Genomic DNA, 22,325 nt, shown 5'->3' with positions numbered 1-22,325 from the left:
TTTTTTTTTTCTCCTCCATCTTTGGCTTTGCCTTCGCATTTAGCCATTATTATTTCCTTTTTGAGGGAACATATTATGTATTATTACATATTGTAACAATATTGTACGATAATATATATAACCTAATGACTAACATATGTACACGTATGTTGTGATCTTCATACTCGCCAGCCACTTATAAGCAATTTTTTATTATAAAAAAAGTATGTTATTTGTAATTTTTAACATAATATATTATTTTATTTTATCCTTTTCGTATCTATTTATTTTATAAAGTTTTAAAGTAGATTGGTCGTGATGGGGATGGGTAGTATTAGTATTATATAATACTAGCTGTCCCGGCAAACGTTGTTTTGCCATATAAATTAATAACGCTATAAAAAATAGGGGTTGATGATAGAAGGGTGAAAATTTAGGATTTTATGTATTTTTGTATGTTGTATCATAAAAAAATAGAAACTAAAAATTGTGTAAAAAATATAAAAAAAATTAGGGGTGGACTACCCCTAACATTTAGGGGGATGAAAAATAGATGTTGGCCGATTCTCAGACCTACTCAATACGCTCACAAAATGTCATGAGAATCGGTCAAGCTGTTTCGGAGGAGTATGGGAACGAAAACTGTGACACGAGAATTTTATATATAAGATAGTATAATATATATAATTCTGGACAATACACACAGCACCATCTAGTCCCAAGCTAAGCTAACTTAGGGATAGATAATAGATAGATAAATACATTTTTTTTAAATAAATACATTCATAATAGACATAGAAAACATATAATTGTTTATATCGGTCTGGTACCAATACAATCATACTCACGAATATTTGCACCGTGCGAGGAATCGAACCCGCGACCGATATACATAACTATTGGAAAAAAGCAAATCCCTTCCCCTTCTTTATGAGCACAGATAACTGCTTATGAGTAATACAGGTAGGTAGCAATAATTTAAGTAGGCATTTTTAATTTAGATACCGGAGATGGAGCTGGCTACGCGACGTGTCGTCCGCTAGCCGCTACCTGCCAACCACCTGTGCGAGTTGTGTTGCCAGCTACATGCCTCTCCAACGCACACAGGAAAATTTACCAGTTAAAAAAACATACTATTTATTTATTTAATTTATATATGATTTGACAGACTCGGTGGTCTAGTGGTTTAATACATTGTGTTATTTCCGATGGTCGCGGGTTCGATTACTCGCACGGCACAAACGTTTGTATTCATGAGTATGATTGTTTGTGTCGGTCTGGGTGTTTTCTATAAAAAAATATCTATGTATTTGTATCAGTTGTCTAGTACACATAACTCAAGCTGTAGCTAGCTTAACTTGGGTCTAGATGGTGTCGTGTGAATTGTCCTGAGATTATTATTATGATATATATTTAGCATTTGTATGTATATATGTTTAGTATTCATAGAATATAACTCTCTTTTCATAGTGCGCCACCTATCTTTCCCTTACATATGTACATAGATAACCTGGGAGATTATTAAGTATTGGGACTTCTATCGCCCAGGTTATCTGTAAGAGATTGCTTAGAGAGATATTCTTATTTTATTACTGTCATTATTTGTTTTTTTATGCACAATAAAGAGTCTTATTATTATTGTTATTAATACTAATATATCATAGACAACTGTTGTTTTTTTTATTCACGTTACGTGACGTATTTTTGATAAAGTTAAATGGAATGTACCTATATAATGTATATAATATTATTATTACCTATTATTATATTATACAATACAATGGAAAGTATAATATAATGCTAGGTAATAATAATCTAGGTTCCGAATATGATTTTGTCCCATTCGGTGTCGAGACCCTTGGTCCGTGGGGTCCTAGCGCTATAAGACTTTTCAAAGAAATAACGAAAAGGTTAGTCGACATCACAGAAGACCGAAGAGCTGGCAGCTACCTTGGACAAAGAATTAGTCTAGCTATTCAAAGAGGGAACGCAGCCAGTATCTTCGAAACTTTGCCTAAAGGGACCTAAAGGGACTTTTAATAATATATTTTAGTTATATTATAATTTTTAAGCTTTTTAATTTTAGGTTCTTAGTTGTACAATTAAGTTATGTATATTAACATTAGAAGACATAATGCTTGAAATAGTTTTATATCTTAAGTAAATATAGAGTAGAAAATTCATTATTCAAAGAAACTTAAATTTAAGGACTTATAAAACATATTCATGAACACAAATGTTTGCACTGTGCGAAGAATTGAACTCGCGACTAGCTAAGTAAAGAGGTATGCTAAGCCGCTGGACCACTGAGGTCGTTAATATAGCTAAATTTGAATAGAAGAAGTTAATTGTTAGAGAAGGGATCATTATAATAATCTTCTACATTTACATTTGTTTTTTAGTTGGTGCTGTAGTTTATTTTAACTAACTCCTCCTGCGACTTCGTCCGCGTGGAATTTAACTTTATTTTTCTAAAATAAAAGTAGACTAAGGAACTAAAAATTATTTTGTTCGTCTTAATTTATTCGTTCCATTAGGTGCTGATAGGTTCAAACTAATACATTTACATCGTGCATCATTCCTTATTTTATCCCCATGGGGGTTGAATCTATCAAAATCCTATTTAAGCGAACGTCTTCAACATAGTAGCTCCAATCAATCAGTCAATAACAGTTCAATCAGTTGAAAATCTAACAAGATTTATACAACATTTTATCCTCTATTTTATCCCCATAGGGGTAGAATTTATCAAAATCCTTCCTTTCTTAGGGGATGCCTACGTCATAGTAGCTTTATGCATGCAAAGTCTCAGCCCGATCGGTTTAAAATTGACAAAGTTTCATACAAACTTTCATTCCCTATTTATCCCCTTGGGGGTACAATTAATCAAAATCTTTTCTTAGCGGATGCTTACGTCATAAAATCTACCTGCATGCCAAATTTTATCCCAATCCGTCCAGTGGTTTGGTCTCTGCGTTGGTAGATCACTATGTCAGTCACCTTTGAGTTATATATAGAGATAGATGTTGTAGATAACATATTGGACTTCAATTGTTTGTTAATTATTGTTGCATTTATATATTGTTACGACAGTATAATGTAAACGCAACGAGAAAGTTATACTGCCAACACCTTATATTTTTTAAACACAACAAGAGAGCTTATATTACAGAGAGACAAACAAGAAATACAAATCATTTAGTGCTGTGTGTCCTGATATTTCATTGGACAATCTAGTGACAGTAAACTTTCGCGTTTATAATATTAATAAGATGTAGAAGATGTAGGGAAGTGTCATTATTTAAATTAAACCCCTTGAGTGATTATGAAATATTAAAAAATATCTTTATTCTTTACTAAAACATCGTAAATTCAGGTCCGTTAATAACTGGCAAAGATTTCATGTTAATTGAGTAAAACATACACAAGTTGTAAAAAAAAAACGAGTTGAATTGGGAACATTAAAGGAATATTTCCCCCACAAAAGAGTTTATTTTGTCATTTGGAAAAAAGTACCTTTAATCTTAAATTTTACCAAAACATTGTAACTTAAAAAAAATTGTTAAGTTTATTTATGACTGTTGAAAATATCATGTTAATCGGTTTATTATGTTATACATACACAAATTATAGAAAAATAAGCTGAACTAAGAATTCCGTATTTGAAGTCGGTTAAACGTAAGCAATATTTCCCCATAGAAGAGTTGATTATGACATTTAAAAAAAGTATATGTTTATATTTTAGTAAAACATCGTAACATTAATTTCATTTATAACTACCAAAGATATCATATAAAAAGGTTATACATAACATACAAAAGATAGAAAACTGAGTTGAATTAACAACATATTTGAAGTTGGTTAAACGTAAGCAATATTTCCCCACAAAGGAGGCTTTAATCGCGGTGTTGCCACCCCAGCCAGAGCCGGCCGGCGCGCGGTAGTCGCGTCCCAGTCGCAAAACTGCGTTCACGTTTCTACGTCGTGGTCCTACCTCAAACACGTAATAAAAACTTTCTTAACTTTCGCACGTTGATTGTGTGTGCTGTTGTTCTGTTGTTGCCAGTGAGTGTTATATGTTGATGAGTGTTGTGTGAAGATGCGGGCCGCTGTAGCGGCGTTGGTCCTCGCCCTGGTTGCGACAACAGCGGCGCAGATTGACCCCAAACACCAGGACTTATCAGGTATTTAAGAAAGAGAAAATATTAACCGTTTGATGCAAAAGAACGTATGTCTACACTGCTATAACAAAATAATAACCGTCTGTTTTTTAAATGCGAACGATGCAAAAGAACGTATATCTACACTGCTATAATATAATGCATTTGAAAATTAAAAACTGTGTATTTCTAAATAGCGGAAATCCTTTTATAATAAACTTTTTCTAATTATAAAATGTGATATTTGAATAAATTTAGTTACGATTCTATCTAAGGCATTGGAAATCTTAATTCTGTGGGTAGGTGTACCTTTTAAATTCAATGACACTATCGTTGAAAACGGGTTTCGAAGTAGTCCATGCGGATTCACATAGCTGTAAAATATATTTCTTGTGCCTTGTTTTATACGTTTGATTATGTGAATTTGTATTAATGAAAAAAACATCGAATCATTTGAGCAAACGAACACTACGTTTTAAGAACTGGGACTATTTGACAATTAAATTAAATCTGTGCAACCTGGATAACAGCATTTAAAAAAAAAACTCTTTATACCAATTGTTAGGTACGTTACAAAAGAATCATTAAAAGTAAATTATGTTAGTTACATGTAACTGACTAAGTGAAATTAAACTTAAAATTCTTTACTATTTAATGATTAATGATATGGGTATCATTTATCATTAAATATAGATTTAAAAATAATACTAATTTTTCACGATTTCCAATCTATTTCCTATTAATGAAATGAGCTAATTTTTTAAAGATACACATTTAATGAGTTTAAAATACTTTATTAGATCAGCGTTGCAGATTTCGTTGCCCATCGTGATGTAATTAAACAAGCAGGAATTAACCAACGAAGGGGGAACCCCGTGGAGGTCGACTAACATGGAACATGCTAGCAATGGGAACACTAGACCCCGTTACTAACATTTCCCTCCCCCATTCAATATTTGTTAGGGAAAATAAAGCAGTGACACGACGCGACCCGATTATTATTGGAAAGTAATGTTCATTATTCAGGATATGTAATAACTTCATATTAGAGCAAGAGCCCACGACGGCCAGACATACGTCATTTTAGTAAACTTGAAAGTTCTCGTATGTGTGTCCCCAACACAGGTAAGAACGATCCCCAAACATGAAACCTGGATCGTGGTTCCTTTGGCAGGTACCAGGTAACAAAGGTGTAAAAAAAATCATATCAAATTCGTTATTTTAAGAAACTCCATATTTTCATATATTGTTCGTAGCATTATTATAACTTGCGCTGCTCATTGCCAGACACTTAGTGTGGTTCCAACCCCCCGCCGGACCCCCCTAAACTATACTATTTTAGGAATAAACTTACGTCATTTTAATAAAGCTGAACTTTATATATATTATTGAGAGAACTATTAAACTGAGTTTCCTAAATTGCCAGACAGTTTTCTTGGTTCCTTATCCTACCAGACTCATTGAAACCGTATATTGGGTAACAACGGTGCATACAATTTCATATCAAATTCGTTATTTTAAGAAACTCCATATTTTCATATATTGTTCGTAGCATTATTATAACTTGCTTTGCTCATTGCCAGACACTTAGTGTGGTTCCAACCCCCCGCCGGACCCCCCTAAACTATACTATTTTAGAAATAAACTTACGTCATTTTAATAAAGCCAAAATTTATATATATTATTGAGAGTTCTCTCAAACTGAGTTTCCTAAATTGCCAGACAGTTTTCTTGGTTCCTTATCCTACCAGACTCACTGAAACCGTATATTGGGTAACAATGGTGTATACAATTTCATATCAAATTCGTTATTTTAAGATGCTCCATTTTTTCACATATTGCTCGTAACAGTATTATAACTTGCTCTGCTCGTTGCCAGACCCTTAGTGTGGTTCCAACCCCCCGCCGGACCCGCCTAAACTATACTATTTTAGAAATAAACTTACGTCATTTTAATAAAGCCAAAATTTATATATATTATTGAGAGTTCTCTCAAACTGAGTTTCCTAAATTGCCAGACAGTTTTCTTGGTTCCTTATCCTACCAGACTCACTGAAACCGTATATTGGGTAACAATGGTGTATACAATTTCATATCAAATTCGTTACAGTTAACTTTCTCTGCTCGTTGCCAGACCCTTAGTGTGGTTCCTACCCCCCGCCGGACCCCCCTAAATTACACTATTTTATAAATAAACTTACGTCATTTTAATAAAGCTGAATTTTATATATATTATTGAAAGAACTATTAAACTGAGTTTCCTAAATTGCCAGACAGTTTTCTTGGTTCCTTATCCTACTAGACTCATTGAAACCGTATATTGGGTAACAACGGTGTATACAATTTCATAACGAATCATTCATAACGAATTTGATAAGGAACCAAAAAAACTGTCTGGCAATTTAGGAAACTCAGTTTGAGAGAACTCTCAATAATATATATAAATTTCAGCTTTATTAAAATGACGTAAGTTTATTTATAAAATAGTATAGTTTAGGGGGGTCCGGCGGAGGGTTGGAACCACACTAAGGGTCTGGCAACGAGCAGAGCAAGTTATAATACTGTTACGAGCAATATGTGAAAAAATGGAGCATCTTAAAATAACGAATTTGATATGAAATTGTATACACCATTGTTACCCAATATACGGTTTCAGTGAGTCTGGTAGGATAAGGAACCAAGAAAACTGTCTGGCAATTTAGGAAACTCAGTTTAATAGTTCTCTCAATAATATATATAAAGTTCAGCTTTATTAAAATAACGTAAGTTTATTTCTAAAATAGTATAGTTTAGGCGGGTCCGGCGGGGGGTTGGAACCACACTAAGGGTCTGGCAACGAGCAGAGCAAGTTATAATACTGTTACGAGCAATATGTGAAAAAATGGAGCATCTTAAAATAACGAATTTGATATGAAATTGTATACACCATTATTACCCAATATACGGTTTCAGTGAGTCTGGTAGGATAAGGAACCAAGAAAACTGTCTGGCAATTTAGGAAACTCAGTTTAATAGTTCTCTCAATAATATATGTAAAGTTCAGCTTTATTAAAATAACGTAAGTTTATTTATAAAATAGTATAGTTTAGGGGGGTCCGGCGGGGGGTTGGAACCACACTAAGGGTCTGGCAACGTGCAGAGCAAGTTATAATACTGTTACGAGCAATATGTGAAAAAATGGAGCATCTTAAAATAACGAATTTGATATGAAATTGTATACACCATTGTTACCCAATATACGGTTTCAGTGAGTCTGGTAGGATAAGGAACCAAGAAAACTGTCTGGCAATTTAGGAAACTCAGTTTGAGAGAACTCTCAATAATATATATAAATTTTGGCTTTATTAAAATGACGTAAGTTTATTTCTAAAATAGTATAGTTTAGAGGGGTCCGGCGGGGGCTGGAACCACATTAAGTGTCTGGCAATGAGCAAAGCAAGTTATAATAATGCTACGAGTACGAGTTTCTTAAAATAACGAATTTGATATGAAATTGTATGCACCGTTGTTACCCAATATACGGTTTCAATGAGTCTGGTAGGATAAGGAACCAAGAAAACTGTCTGGCAATTTAGGAAACTCAGTTTAATAGTTCTCTTAATAATATATATAAAGTTCAGCTTTATTAAAATGACGTAAGTTTATTCCTAAAATAGTATAGTTTAGGGGGGTCCGGCGGGGGGTTGGAACCACACTAAGTGTCTGGCAATGAGCAGCGCAAGTTATAATAATGCTACGAACAATATATGAAAATATGGAGTTTCTTAAAATAACGAATTTGATATGATTTTTTTTACACCTTTGTTACCTGGTACCTGCCAAAGGAACCACGATCCAGGTTTCATGTTTGGGGATCGTTCTTACCTGTGTTGGGGACACACATACAAGAACTTTCAAGTTTACTAAAATGACGTATGTCTGGCCGTCGTGGGCTCTTGGGCTATATATTTATGTATAAAAATTATGTGTCACGTTGTTTGTCCGCGATGGACTCCTAACTACTGAACCGATTGCAAATTTGATTTGCACCGACTTGAAAGATAGGATAGCTTACATCTCAATTTATAGTCGCAATGTTCTTTTATTCAAGAACCTTAGCCATAGCAACGCGTGGCAGGGTCTACTAGTATATATATCGAAAAGAATGATTATAATTCAATACTTACTTCCTTACTATAATAATATTATAAATGCGAAAGTAACTCTGTCTCTCTCGCTTTCACGCTAAAACCACTGAACCGATTTAAATGAAATTTAGTTCACAGATAGTCTAGACCCTGACAATGGACATAGGCTACTTTATAATGCAAAACAAGGGTTGAAAGGTTATATGAAAGTATCGTCATTTTAGCGGACGAAGTCGTGGGCGTAGCTAGTTAATATATAATTGAATAATCATAAAACAATGGCTGGCAGAATGTCACTCGGGTCTTTGAACTGCGAGCGTAATACTCGTATGCAGCATAGACAAATTCAAATAAATCCTAGATACGTACAATGGTTGTAGCAATTTGTTGAGCAGAGACAATTTGTTATCTTCTTTTTGATCTCGTTCAGAATTGAATATTTCGCCTGCGTAGAATTAAACTTTTTTGTTATTAAAATAAATACAATTTCTATAATAAGAGTAGCCTAAATTACTCATTATAATATTAGCTATCTGCGAGGTAAGGTTACGTTAAAATCAGTCCATCTGTTTTAGAGATTTGTTCAGCAGAGACAATTTGTTATCTTCTTTTACAATTGAATATTTATGCTCCGAGTAATAAAACAATATTGAAATATAATAATACTAACTGTTATACGCGATTTCGTCTGAGTGGAATTGTAACTTTTTTAAATTAAAATAAATAAAATTTTTATAACAATAGTACCCTAAAATACTTCTTATAACATCAGCTATTTCGAGTAAAAGTTACGTTAAAATCTGTTCCGCTGTTTCAGAAATTAGCAAGACTAAAACAAACAGACATATAGTCAATATTTTTGGAATTAATTTTTTTATGTATTACTTATATTTAGTTAGCAGTTAATTTGAAAATACAAACAAATACTTCAATTTTATTTATTTGCATACATTAGTAAATAATATATTTTACTTGAGTAATATTTTATTACAATCTAGTGTCTCTTGTATGGGGCCACAAATTAATTTGATTCAGATATAAATTATTACTTATTAAAATTTTCCTAAATATTTTCAATGTTACTTGTCGATGTTCTCGTGTTGTTTGATTAATATTTGAAACTTAAATAGAAATAATCTTTATTCAAATAAACTCAATACAAGCACTTTTGAATAGTCATATTTTATTCATATAGATTTCATAGACAAGACATTTATCCTATCCTGTGCTAAAATGTATCTCCAATAAATAGATGAAGTCGCGTGTAACAACACAGTACGCACTAGCTGTTCTTGCGACTTCGTCCGCGTGGAATTTAACTTTATTTTTTTAAAATAAAATGTTTTCTCTAAAATAAAATTAGCCTAAGTTACTCCTTATTACATTAACTTTCTGCCAAAAAAAAGTCGTCAAAATCGGTCCAGCCATTTCAGAGATTAACCGGAACAAACAGACAGACGGATAAAATTTAGAAAAATGTTATTTTGTTGACGTGTCGTATTTTTATTCATATGCATGTAGTAAAAACGGTTATTTCAATATTACAAACAGACACTCCAATTTTATTTATATGTATAATGATATAGATATATAATAAACGCGATGCAGTCTTATATTTAGATATTAGAAGAGGAAGAGGAAATAATTACACTTGCAGAGTCAATATTTATAGGTAAATAATAATATAGTCACGTGCGGACGAGTTCACCTTGATCTCTATTCAAATTCAAATTCAAAAATCATTTATTCATGTAGGACATTTTAGCCGCTTATGGACGTAACATTTTTTTACATTATAGTTTAATTGAGTGAGTATTTAATTGAATTAGTGCTAATTGGTGGTTTGTATTCACACACTTAAACTTAAAAATGGAAAGTAATAATAAAATTATTTAAAAGAGCAACACGCAAGTTTCTTGCTCGTTCTTCTTGTGATGAGACAGCAATCCGAACGAGCGGTAGATTAAAAAATGTAATGACTATTCAAAAGTGCTTCAATGTAAGTTTATTTGAATAAATGATTTTCTATTCTATTCTATTCTATTCTAATTTTTTCCCTAGTTTCTCGACCATCCCGTATTTTGTTATGATGTAAATTCAAATTCAAAATATCTTTATTTTTTTTTATTAAAAAAAAACCGTCCCGTATTTTGTTATGATATATTTAATTTACTGCATTAACAAGTAAGTTAGATTTAATAGAAAAAAATAACTGATGTAAATTCACAGTTAGCAAGAAATAATTGCATAAATTATAGCTATTTTTTAATTGTCGTGTTTATTTAGCAAAGATGAAATAATGGTTATTTTTTTAAATTTTATGATTTTTTGTTAGCACTGTCACATATCCATCACAATAGCCCAAACCACCCAATAAAAAAATAGCACTGTTTATATTGTTAACCGTGTCTTAATATTGATACGAGAAAGGTAAATATCTATATTTACCCTAAAATTATTCGTGTTAAGACCCGGTTAATAATGTTCCTAAATTACTGTTAATGTTTGCGTTAAAAGTAAAACAAAATACAATAAAATCGGTTCACCCGTTTAGAGGTTATGATGCAACAGATATACATATAGATACACAGACGATTTTATAAGGAATTTAACATTAAACATGAGATACGGTTACGTTTCATTTCTTCGGGAATTCCACTTCGAACTGGGAAAACCGTTCCCATATAAAAGATTTCAACGAGTTCAGACTTGGGGTTTATTAATATTTGTTTTAATTTCTACTTCTATTATATGATTTACACTATACTAGCTACTGTATACTGCTACTGTAGTGCTTAGTAGACAGTATTTAGTTTGTCATACTAGCCTTAATGAATTGAAAGTACTGCTGATACCATTATTTTTGGGTTATCTGGGTAACTAGCTACTAACCCCGGCTTCGCATGGGTGTACATGTATTATATATATAAACCTTCCTCTTGAATGACTTTATCTATTAAAAAAAACCGCTTCAAAATCCGTTGCGTAGTTTTAAAGATTTAAGCTCATGTATGAGGATGGACAGACAGCGACAGCGACTTTATTTTTTTACAATGTAATGATGATGGAAATAAAAATTAATTTATTTTTATTTATATATGTAATTTCACAGTTATATTATACGTAGATACATTCGATACACTTGCAATAACAACGTTTCTAGAAGGAGAACCTTCTAGAAATGTTCTTAGAATTAAAATGTTACTATGTATAATACATTTGAAACTAACATTTTCTATTCTAATAAAATATATGTTTTATCACGTTAATATTAAATAAATATATATAGTAATATTATAAATGTTAAAGTGCGTCTGGTTGACTGTTTGTTTATCACGAATAAAAAACAACATTTCGCGTGAAGTGAGAAATTTCTAAAATAATAGTAGCTTAAGTTACTCCGTATAGCATTAGCTATCTGCGAGTAAAAGTCCTTTCAAAATCTGTCCAGCCGTTTCATAGTTTAGCAACAACAAACAGACAGACAGACAATTTTATTATTTTTTTGATGTAACAACCGTAAACACACGTATACAGACAGACACATCAATTTTATTTATTTGTATAGATAACCAATTATAATTTATATCGAGAATTGAATTCAAATGTGTCACGGCGTGAATACGGCTGTAACTGCAACTGTGTCAACATGACTCATGTACGTACATAGTCCTATTATGTTACATTTGAATCGACTTGTATGATATTCGTTTGTTTTCGATGTACACCTACACATACAGTTACATACCTACTTTCTCACTACATTGTCTTGTAAACAATGTTTTATCGCCATACATTTATATGTATGCATTTTAATTTAGCTGGACGTTGATGGTAGGTGACCGTCGACAGCATGCAAGATAAGAAACGTGGTGGCAGATATAGATGAGACGGTTTCCAAGCGGTTGACTTTATGCAAAGTCAAAGTACAAAGAATTATATTAAAGTAACTAGCTGTTGCCCGCGGCTTCGCTCGCCTTAATTTATCCCCTTAGGGGTGGAATTTATCAAAATCCTTTCTTAGGGGATGCCTACGTCATAGTAGCTTTAAGCATGCAAAGTCTCAGCCCGATCGGTTTAAAATTGACAAAGTTTCATACAAACTTTCATCCCCTATTTTATCCCCTTGGGGGTAGAAATAATCAAAATCCTTTCTTAACGGATGCCTACGTCATAACTTCTACCTGCATGCCAAATTTCAGCCCGATCCGTCCAGTGGTTTGGGTTGTGCGTTGATATATCACTATGTCAGTCACTTTTGAGTTATATATATTTAGATATAATTCTCTTAACTAATCTTCCTTCATTATTTCCAAATGTATGTACAGTATTAAGTATATGTATGTGTATGTAGATATATATATATTTGGGTCTTATATGTTTATTTTTATTTATTACGTGCGCCACCTACCCTGTTCATATTTTTATTTCTCTATCATCTTAAAGAGAGTCTGGAAGAAATTGCTTAGCGATAATACAGCCTTTTGTATTAATGGCTTTTTTTTTGTTCTGTAATTAGTGCAATAAAGAGTATAAATAAATAATGTAAATGAAATATTAAAAACTTGTACGATATCGAGATCACATTGTCCGTCCATCCGTCATCAATAATCGTCAATTCAACGACCTATTTAGTGTTGGAACAATATTGTTATCTTCCTGTCAGTCGGCCATTTCTTCTAACGTCACTTCTATTCTGATACGTCAACTTTCACACAGTACATTTTTTTTCATATATTTTTTTTTTATTTTATTTTGGCACATAACAGTCAATACATATACAAGTAATATAATATAACAATACGTTGCTAGAAAAGACCAAACAGTGCCGAAACTTAAACTAAACAAATAAGTAATTATTACAAAACTTGTTGAAAGGAAATAAATCTTAGTATACAATATATACAGTTGTTGAGTTTGTATATGTGGATATGTGTGTGAAAAAATATATGAGAGTGCTTATATATTATTGTGTGTTCGATTTAAAAGTCGTGCAAATGTTAGTGTTTCTAACTGTGATCTATTTGTAATGCATTTAAAATAAAAAAATTATAATAAATGATAGACCGTGTTGACAGAACGAAAAGAAGTTTTTATTTAATTTTTAATTACAATTATTTTATGGCTTTTATACAAAAAGAGAAAAGAAAAAGAGGTTTCATGTGCTAACACATAACTTCTTCGTTTCATCTCCTTACAACCTTATACTAATATTATAAACTAGCTGTACAGCGACTTCTTCCGCGTGAAATAACAAAAAAGATAATTAGAGATTTTTTCTGAAATAAATGTAGCCTAAGTTACTCTTTATTACATCAGCTACATGCCAATAAAAGTTCCATCAAAATCGGTCCAGCCATTTCAGAGAATAGCCGGAACAAACTGACAGACAGACGAAAATTGTAAAAAAATGTTATTTTGGTGTATGTACCGTATTTATATTCATATGCAAGTAGTAAAAAACGGTTATTTCAATATTACAAACAACAGGCTTCAACATTCTCAAGTACCACAAAAAAGATGTTTTTTCTATCAAATAAACCGTTTTTATTAAAAACAAGCTGTTCCCGCGACCGCGTGGAATTTAACTTTATTTTTGGTGTATGTACCGTATTTATATTCATATGCATGTAGTAAGAAACGGTTATTTCAAACACTCTCCAATTTTGTTTATATGATAGATTACTTGTGCCCGGGATTTCTCTCGAGTGAAATTTATAGCCTTTTTTTTTCGGACTACTCTAATGCTGTTGGTCGCAGCTGGCATTTACAGCTTCACCGGACGATAGGGGGCGAGTGCAGATGACACTTCAAGCTAAGGAAGGACTTACACTTAAACTTAGACTTTAAAACTTAAAATTCATAGCGCTGACGATATTATCTGATTGCGCTAAGAATAAATGTGTTTCTATGTTGATTGTCACATGCCTCTTACTTGTTATTGCGTTATAATTTTCTATAATCATAATTACCACACGCGAAATAAAAATAATATACAATTGCCAAAAATAAGACTCGATAAAACTTTTAAACATGGCATTACTTTAAAAATAAAAATGTACAATAAGCTACCTATTACTATCAGACAATTACCTCCAAAAGAATTTAAATAGAATAGAATAGAATAGAAAATCATTTATTCAAATAAACTTACATTGAAGCACTTTTGAATAGTCATTACATTTTTTTTAATCTACCGCTCGTTCGGAAAGCTGTCTCATCACAAGAAGAACGAGCAAGAAACTTGCGTGTTGCTCTTTTAAATAATTTTATTATTACTTTACATTTTTAAGTTTAATGGGTGTGAATACAAACCACCAATTAGCACTAATTCAATTAAATACTCAAATTGAAAATAAAATATTATTTTTAAAAACATCCTTTTTATAATATAACAGAATATATGACTCAAAATGTAATTATATAATTATACCGTAATCATGATTTTTAAACATTATTATGTCGTATTATAATTGTTTATACCGTGTGTTGTGTACGTAATTAATTTATTTTATTTTATTTAATAATATAATTCTAATCGAATTAAAATTTTATAAACATCATTATTGTATATTATGACTTGCCATATATGTAAAGATGTTTTTTACATTGGTCATTAAATGAAACTAAACTGAAAAAAACTAAACTATAAAAATATATATATTGAAAAGAGCAACACACAAATTTCTTGCTCATTCTTCTTGTGATGAGTCTGCGTTCCGAATGAGTGGTAGAATCAAAATATGACTATTCAAAAGTGATTGTATTGAGTTTATTTGAATATAGATTATTTCTGTTTCTATACACCTATATGCCTAGTCTAGTAGCGAGTGAGACTGTTCATTGTAAAATTGATCAAACTGTCTAATGTTAAAACGTCAACAGTTAGTAGTAGTCACGACGCTGACCGCCGGAAATCAATACGTCTCACTGTTTGTCACTCAACAAGTTGCTTCCGGGCTGACGACCCGACAGCCACACTCTAATTTACACCTTAAACACACACCATCAAAGTTCATAATTATCAACCTGAATATTTATTACGTTTTGTTCAATGTTCAACTCAATGTCATTGCATTATAGTACAATTTAGATTGAGGTGATCGAGTGAAATGTTTGTAGTTGGAATTGTGTCAAGTTTCTTCAATTGTGGATTTTATTGTTATTAATGGTAAAGTTTGAATTGTACTGTCGATTGGTGTGTTGACCCAAATGTTCAGTCAAGTTCAAGAACATCTCTGTTGGTGATGCACTCCTTTATGCAATTAGTATTTGTGTTAATTTGTACAATTGTGCCTTAATGGAGCTTCATGGAACCCTATTACAAGCCTCACCATGTCAGGTAGACCTACACTTGGTTCCCCCTGGAATCAGTGATAAATTTGTGGTGAATTTGGGCTTACTGACCTGACCTCATATTCATCTTATCATCCTCCACTGGTGCCCTTCCATACCCCACCCCCATGACCCCATTGCTGACCCCATTGCTAGCAATGTACCATGTCAGGTTGACCTCCACGCGGTTCCCGAAAATCATCGTGATAAATTCATAGTGAATTTGTCACGATGGGCTAACTGATCTGACTTCATGCTCATCTTATCATCCTCCACTTGTGCTCAGCCAGCGTAATCCGGATTCGGATGCTTCATTCCATAAAAAATAACTCCACCCACCAGCGTATACCGTTAGCGCAGGCAAAGGCACCATTCCAATTTCATTCATCAAAAAAAAAAGGCGTTAATGAAGCCATTTGCTTAAAAAAAGTGTCCACCAAAATCCACCAGTCCACTGAATTACGTGAGAAGTGTTATCCGTCGTCGTGTCAGACTGTTTGCAACCACGTCGGTACGCACAAAACACGCTAATAATGGTCCCACTATGTGAGCAGCTATTAAATTTATTTTTGGGTAAGGTCCAAGATGCTTACGTATATACAGAAGCTTTGCCTTCAATAAAAAAAAAGAGAATTTTTTTTGTCATTATATATCATCATCATCATCTGCTTCTTCCTTATCCCATTTATTCGTGGTCGGCGTAATATGTTTTTCGCTTCCATTCATCCCTGTTCGCAGTCATCGCGTTATTTACTTCCTTTCTTACCATATCATCTTTGACACAGTCCATCCATCTCTTTTTTTCTCATTATATAGTTAAGTTTAATAATTTTAGTATATAAACGTTTTTTTTCGGACTACCGCTGCTGGCCTTTACAGCTTCACCGGACGTTAGGGGGCGAGTGCAGATGGCACTCTAAACCAAGGAAGGACTTATGGAGCGGCTGAAGGCCAACTCCTGCCTGACGGATACGACTTTAGTCTGAGGGCACCACTAGGGGTTCGAACCTCGGCTCAGGCCGTCGTAATATCGATCCCCGTTTGATCGACGGGGGATCGGTCGGAGGGGAATATATAAACGTGTTGGCAATTAGCTCTAAGTTTATATTATGTTAATTGAATAAATAAATGATACTAATGACAAAAAAATATACTCCTTAGATCGGTCTCTTTTGGAAAACATCAGTGTTCTTGGAGAATTCAATACGATTGGCTTCTGCCTCATCATCTCATTCATCACAGATGCTCCGGCATCAGATACGGCCTTCACGTGGTTCATCCTTTAAAAGAGCCAATTAATACCACGTCCCTTTATCTTACGATGTTTAGTGGCAGTCAAGCATACGGACTATTTGATGGTAAACGGTTACCATAGCCTATGGACGCCTGAAACACTAGGGGTGTCACATGCGCGTTGCCTTAAAAAACCTTAATATACCCTTCGTGAAAAACCCCATGCTATAGTCGTAAGAAACGAAACCTGTATTTTGCAGACAGTGCTGCGGGATACGTATAGTGTTTTTATACAATTTTAAATAACAATTTCAATTATCCACGTATCATAAAAAGAAAGCGCTGCGATATCGTGTCCCGTGTCGAAATATGTGAATGTCGGCAGATAAAAGTAAAAGTTTAAGATAATGACTCTACACTTGGTTTTATAGTTATTTTAATTTTTATTCATTATTTCGGATATCCATCCATATTATGCTAGTAAACAAATTATACACTAATAACAATAATAATCTCAGGACAATTTACACAGCGCCATCTAGTCCCAAGTTAAGCTAGCTAAAGCTTATGTTATGACACCCCTGGTGTTTCAGGCGTGTATAGGCTACGGTAACTATTTACCATCAGATGGGCCGTATGCTTGTTTGCCACCATCGTAGATTAGTGTAACTACATGTATATGTGAAAAAAAATACATTCATATTATATATAAATACACAATACACAAGAGTGTTTTAAGAACTAAGTAATTATATAACTACATGTATAACATACATCTAAATATATAAAAAAATGTTTTTATTTATTAAAGGAAAACCAAGGCTGACTATACTTAAATAAAATCAATATAAACGTCATACTAAGCTACTGACAGGCTTTCACAAATAACAACAGACTAATTCTAAAAAAATTACATCACTACATATAAAGCAACAACACATTATAAAATTAACAGAAAATATGAAATGAAATTAATTAACAAGAGTACAGTAACAAATCGTGAATTTATACAACTATATACATATACATAATCTTCAATAATAATTAATTGTTATTTAAGGAAGGGCTCATTTAGTTGGTGCTTTGGCCTCATACTCATCTTATCATCCTCCACTGGTGCCCCGCCAGCAGTAGAGGCACCAAAAGCAGGCGGGCGTTGGTTTTCATCCGCTCCATAAGTCCTTCCGCGGGTTTGGAGTGCTGCACTCTGTGATCTGCACTCGCCCCCTATCGTCCGGTGAAGCTGTACAGGAAAACAGCATTAGAGTAGTCCGAAAAAAAACAAAGGCACCATTTCCTTATTATCTCCTAAAAAAATATGCTCTTGTTTATGGTGGTATCCATTAAGCGAATTTAAATAAACTTTGCATGTACACTATAAAAACTTTTTTTAGGGCATAAAAACAAAACATTTCTTTATGCGAAGAGAAATTTCGAACGGAGATCGAGTAATTTGCTTATAATGTTACACATAATGGTAAATAAATTGGTGGTCCACATGATGGAAAGCAGTTACGGATGCTGGTAAATATTTGTTGTATTATATGTATTATTGTTCTAATGAACTTAATGAAACTCACTGTATTACGAGTAGAGTTTTTTTTTTATTGGGTTGTTTGGGCTATTGTCAGATGTGTAGCACCTGTAGCACTGCGACCTACATAGATCTATTGTGCTCGCCCTTTTCAGAGTTCGCTACCTAGACCCGTCAGGGACAAGAATTGAAGGATATTCTTAGGAGCGATCGTTTTTATCTCCTCGGGAAAGAGTGTAATCTTTCCAAAGGAGATATTTCGTTTATGCGTGAGTGGGCTACAACCACATAGGATGTAAAGCGGCGTTTCCTCTTCAGTTTCGCAGAATCTGCAGATACTTGTCGTGCATAGGCCTAGCTTAGCCATATGCTCGTTCAATTTGCAGTGTCCTGTGAGGGCCCTAGTCATCATTCATATGTTGTTTTTACTCGAGTTCAATCACGTGCAATTCATAAACAAGTATAACTATTTATATAAAAGAATGTTTTATTTTGTGTCCCCCACCGATCGAAATCTTAACGGTGCCCTCAGACTAGAGTCGTATCTGTCAGGCAGGAGGCAGCCTTCACCAGTTCCATAAGTCCTTCCGCTGGTTTGTGCCATCTGCACTCGCCCCCTATCTACATCTAAAAGTAGGGTAAGTTTACTCCTTATTACATCAGCTACCTGCCAAAAAATGTCCCGTCAAAATCTGTCCAGCCATTTCAGAGCTTCGCCGGAACAAACAGATGACAGACAAAAATTGTAAAAAATGTTATTTTGTTGTATGTACCTATTTATATTCATATGCATGTAGTAAAAAACGATTATTTCAATATTACAAACAGACACTCCAATTTTATTTATATGTCATGTTTAGGGTCGTTATACGAGATATGATTCTTTTTTTTAACCAAGAACAGTTACAAACATAAACTACGATTAGTTTTGTGACAGTAAATAAAAAAGGTTTCACGAATATTATACAGAATGTATATTTTATTTCTATTTGCAATGTGGAGCGGTGAAAGCGCGGTCGGCCGTCTTTTTACTAGACTCTCTACTTTTTGTGGAATATCGTGATTCTCTTACTGCGATCTACAAACTTTTCAACGCTATTTAAACGAAATAATAATAATAATAATCTCCAGAAGACAAATGCTAAAAAATAAACAAATATGCAGAGCTAAAGGAAGAAGTAACAAGAATCTGGAAACAGGAAAAAGTTAATATAACACCAATAGTCCTGTCATCCACATGTATCATACCTGATCATCTACATCATAGTCTGATGTTACGAGCAATATGTGAATAAATAAAAATAAAGATAGAATAGAATAGAAAATCATTTATTCAAATGAACATACAATGAAGCACTTTTGAAAAGTCATTACATTTTTTTAATCTACCGCTCATTCGGAAAGCTGTCTCATTACAAGAAGTACGAGCAAGAAATTTGCGTGTTGCTCTTTCAAATAATTTTAATATTTACTTTACATTTTTAAGTTTAAATGTGTGATTACAAACCACCAAATAGCACTAGTAGTAGCTGATGTAATAAGGAATAACTTAAGCTACTTTTATTTTAGAAAAATAAAGTTAAATTCCACGCGGATGAAGTCGCGAATACAACTAGTTTATCTTAAAGACCCGGTTAACTATAGACAAAAGATTAAAATAACTTATAACTCTAACACTAGGTCTATAATTCTAATCTTTCTAAACAAGCTTATTATAAATTTAAAGATTTTGTAAACTATAATAATGTTTAAAATTCATAACGCTGACAATATTATCTGATTGGACTAAGAATGAGTGCGTAGCGCTTTCTATATTGATTATCGCATGCCTCTTACTTGTTATTGTGTAATTATATATTTAAAATAACATTTATTTGAAAGAGCAACACACAAGTTTCTTGATCATTCTTCTTGTGATGAGTCTGCGTTCCGAATGAGTGGTGGAATGAAAAAAATTGGCTATTTAAAAATGCTTGTAATGAGTGTATTTGAATGAAGATTATTTCTATTTCTATTTGAGAAATAATGTGAATAGATTAGGTTCAGAATCAGTCAGGGGAGTCCCTACAAGAATAACCGTTTACATTCACGTTTCATACTGTATGTATGTCTGTTGAGATTGGTATCGTATTATTTAAAACCGAAGCCGTGATCGGGTTAGCTAAGTGTACAATAAATCTTACATTCTATAATGTTAGATAAACACAGTGCGTCTCACTTGTACACGTCTGAGATGAGTGGGACGGAGGACGGGCGAAAACGTGTTTCGCATTGCCTTGAACTTCTGTAACCGCTATTTGAGTTGCTTGTGTTTGTAGACTGGTATTGCCTCTTGGCGTTTCTTGTTACATTTTTTATTTCGGACTACTCTAATGCTGTTGGCCGTAGCTGGGCTTTACAGCTTCACCGAACGTTTGGGGGCGAGTGCAGATGGCAGTCTAAACCCGCGGCAGGACTTATGGAGCGGCTGAAGGCCAACTCCTGCCTGACGGATACGAGTTTAGTCTGAGAGCACCACTAGGGGATCGAACCTCGGCTCAGGATGTCGTAATATCGATCCCCGTTTGAATTGGACGGGGGATCGATCGGAGGGGACCTAGTCACATGTACTTTATTTTTTTTATTAATTTTATTTGTCTCTTTAATGTGTTTATTATCACATTTTTTTGGATTATAAATATATTATGTAGTACTTCAGAGGCGATTTGATACGGCCAAAGGTTTAATTGCTTAATGTGTTCCTCTTGAGGGGATGCTAAATTATCGAAATAAATACATATATATCTTTTTTTCTTCTCTTTATTTTGGTAACAAACAGTCGTTATAAAAACATATAAATATATAAATAAAAGTAATTTTTACAATAGACTAAAACAACTACAAAGAAAATGAATAAGAAAAAATGTAGTGATTGTGTCCAAGAAATAGTTATACTATCAATTATACAATAAGATTATCATTATATAATTAATGAGAAATTGTAATTTGATGGTAAAAGTGATTAGAAATACCAAAAGGATAATAGTTTTGGTATTTCCAAATCATTATATATGTAGTATAAAATAAAGTCGCTGTCGTTGTCTGTCCATATGTATGCTTAAATCTTTAAAACTACGCAATGGATTTTGAAGCGGTTTTTCTTAATAGATAGAGTGATTCAAGAGGAAGGTTTATATGTATAATACATGTACACCCGTGTTATGCCGGGGCAGGTAGCTAGTATATCTTAATCTGAATAATGAACATTACTTTCCAATAATAGACGGGTTACATCGTGTTTTTCCTGATGATTTCTGATTTCTCTGATGAGTGAATTATCATCCACAAAAAATAGCTCGTGTAATTTAATGTAACCTGATAAAGGCGAGCATACCCTCGTATCTTAGATTAAATTTTCGGTGTTCTCATCACCGGACAATCAATCGGTAATATATATAATTTTCTAGATACATTTTATGTTTACAAAACGTTACATTGTAGATGTCGTGTTAAACGATAGTCGATAGAGATGCACTTTCATAATAGGAAATGTTGCCGTGGCCTGCGCCGGCGCAATACAGCAAAAAGCTGAATAACAACTCACGCGATGCGTGCCAAGTGAAATCCTTCAGGGTTATGAAACTACCTCATTGTGTTTGCAATCCGATGATACAATTAATACAGTTTATGTACAGGAAGTCTAGATTTTTTGGATAATGTAATGGTGCATCAGCCTGCGATAATGGTTTACGCTGGCGGGGCACCAGTGGTGGTAAGACGACCATGAGGTGAGGTCATTTAGACTATTAATTATTAATCTTATTTTGTATTTATATTTGACCCTAATAAATTAGTGCTGGTTGGTAGTTTGTATTCACACGTTTCGACTTGTAAAATGTGAACTTAGAAGGATTATTTAAAAGAGCAACACACAAGTTTCTTGCTCGTTCTTCTTGTGATGAGACAGCTTTCCGAATG

The 22,325-nt window shown here is 33.3% G+C and overlaps 1 protein-coding gene across 1 annotated transcript in view; it reads left to right on the top strand.

Annotated features, from left to right (window-relative positions):
* Nucleotides 1-3,943: 3,943 nt before the first annotated feature.
* Nucleotides 3,944-22,325, top strand: part of LOC131851497 (low-density lipoprotein receptor-related protein 2) — a 360,567-nt gene continuing 342,185 nt past the window's right edge. The window contains exon 1 of the mRNA XM_059202003.1: nucleotides 3,944-4,163. Coding sequence (XP_059057986.1) covers nucleotides 4,079-4,163 — 85 coding nt within the window. The 5' untranslated portion in view covers nucleotides 3,944-4,078. The remainder of the gene's footprint in view (nucleotides 4,164-22,325) is intronic.

The sequence above is a fragment of the Achroia grisella genome, unplaced genomic scaffold (assembly GCF_030625045.1).
Source record: "Achroia grisella isolate CSIRO2021 unplaced genomic scaffold, CSIRO_AGI_Agris_v1 utg784, whole genome shotgun sequence".
Classification (NCBI taxonomy): domain Eukaryota; kingdom Metazoa; phylum Arthropoda; class Insecta; order Lepidoptera; family Pyralidae; genus Achroia; species Achroia grisella.
This window is presented reverse-complemented; position numbering and strand designations above follow the sequence as displayed.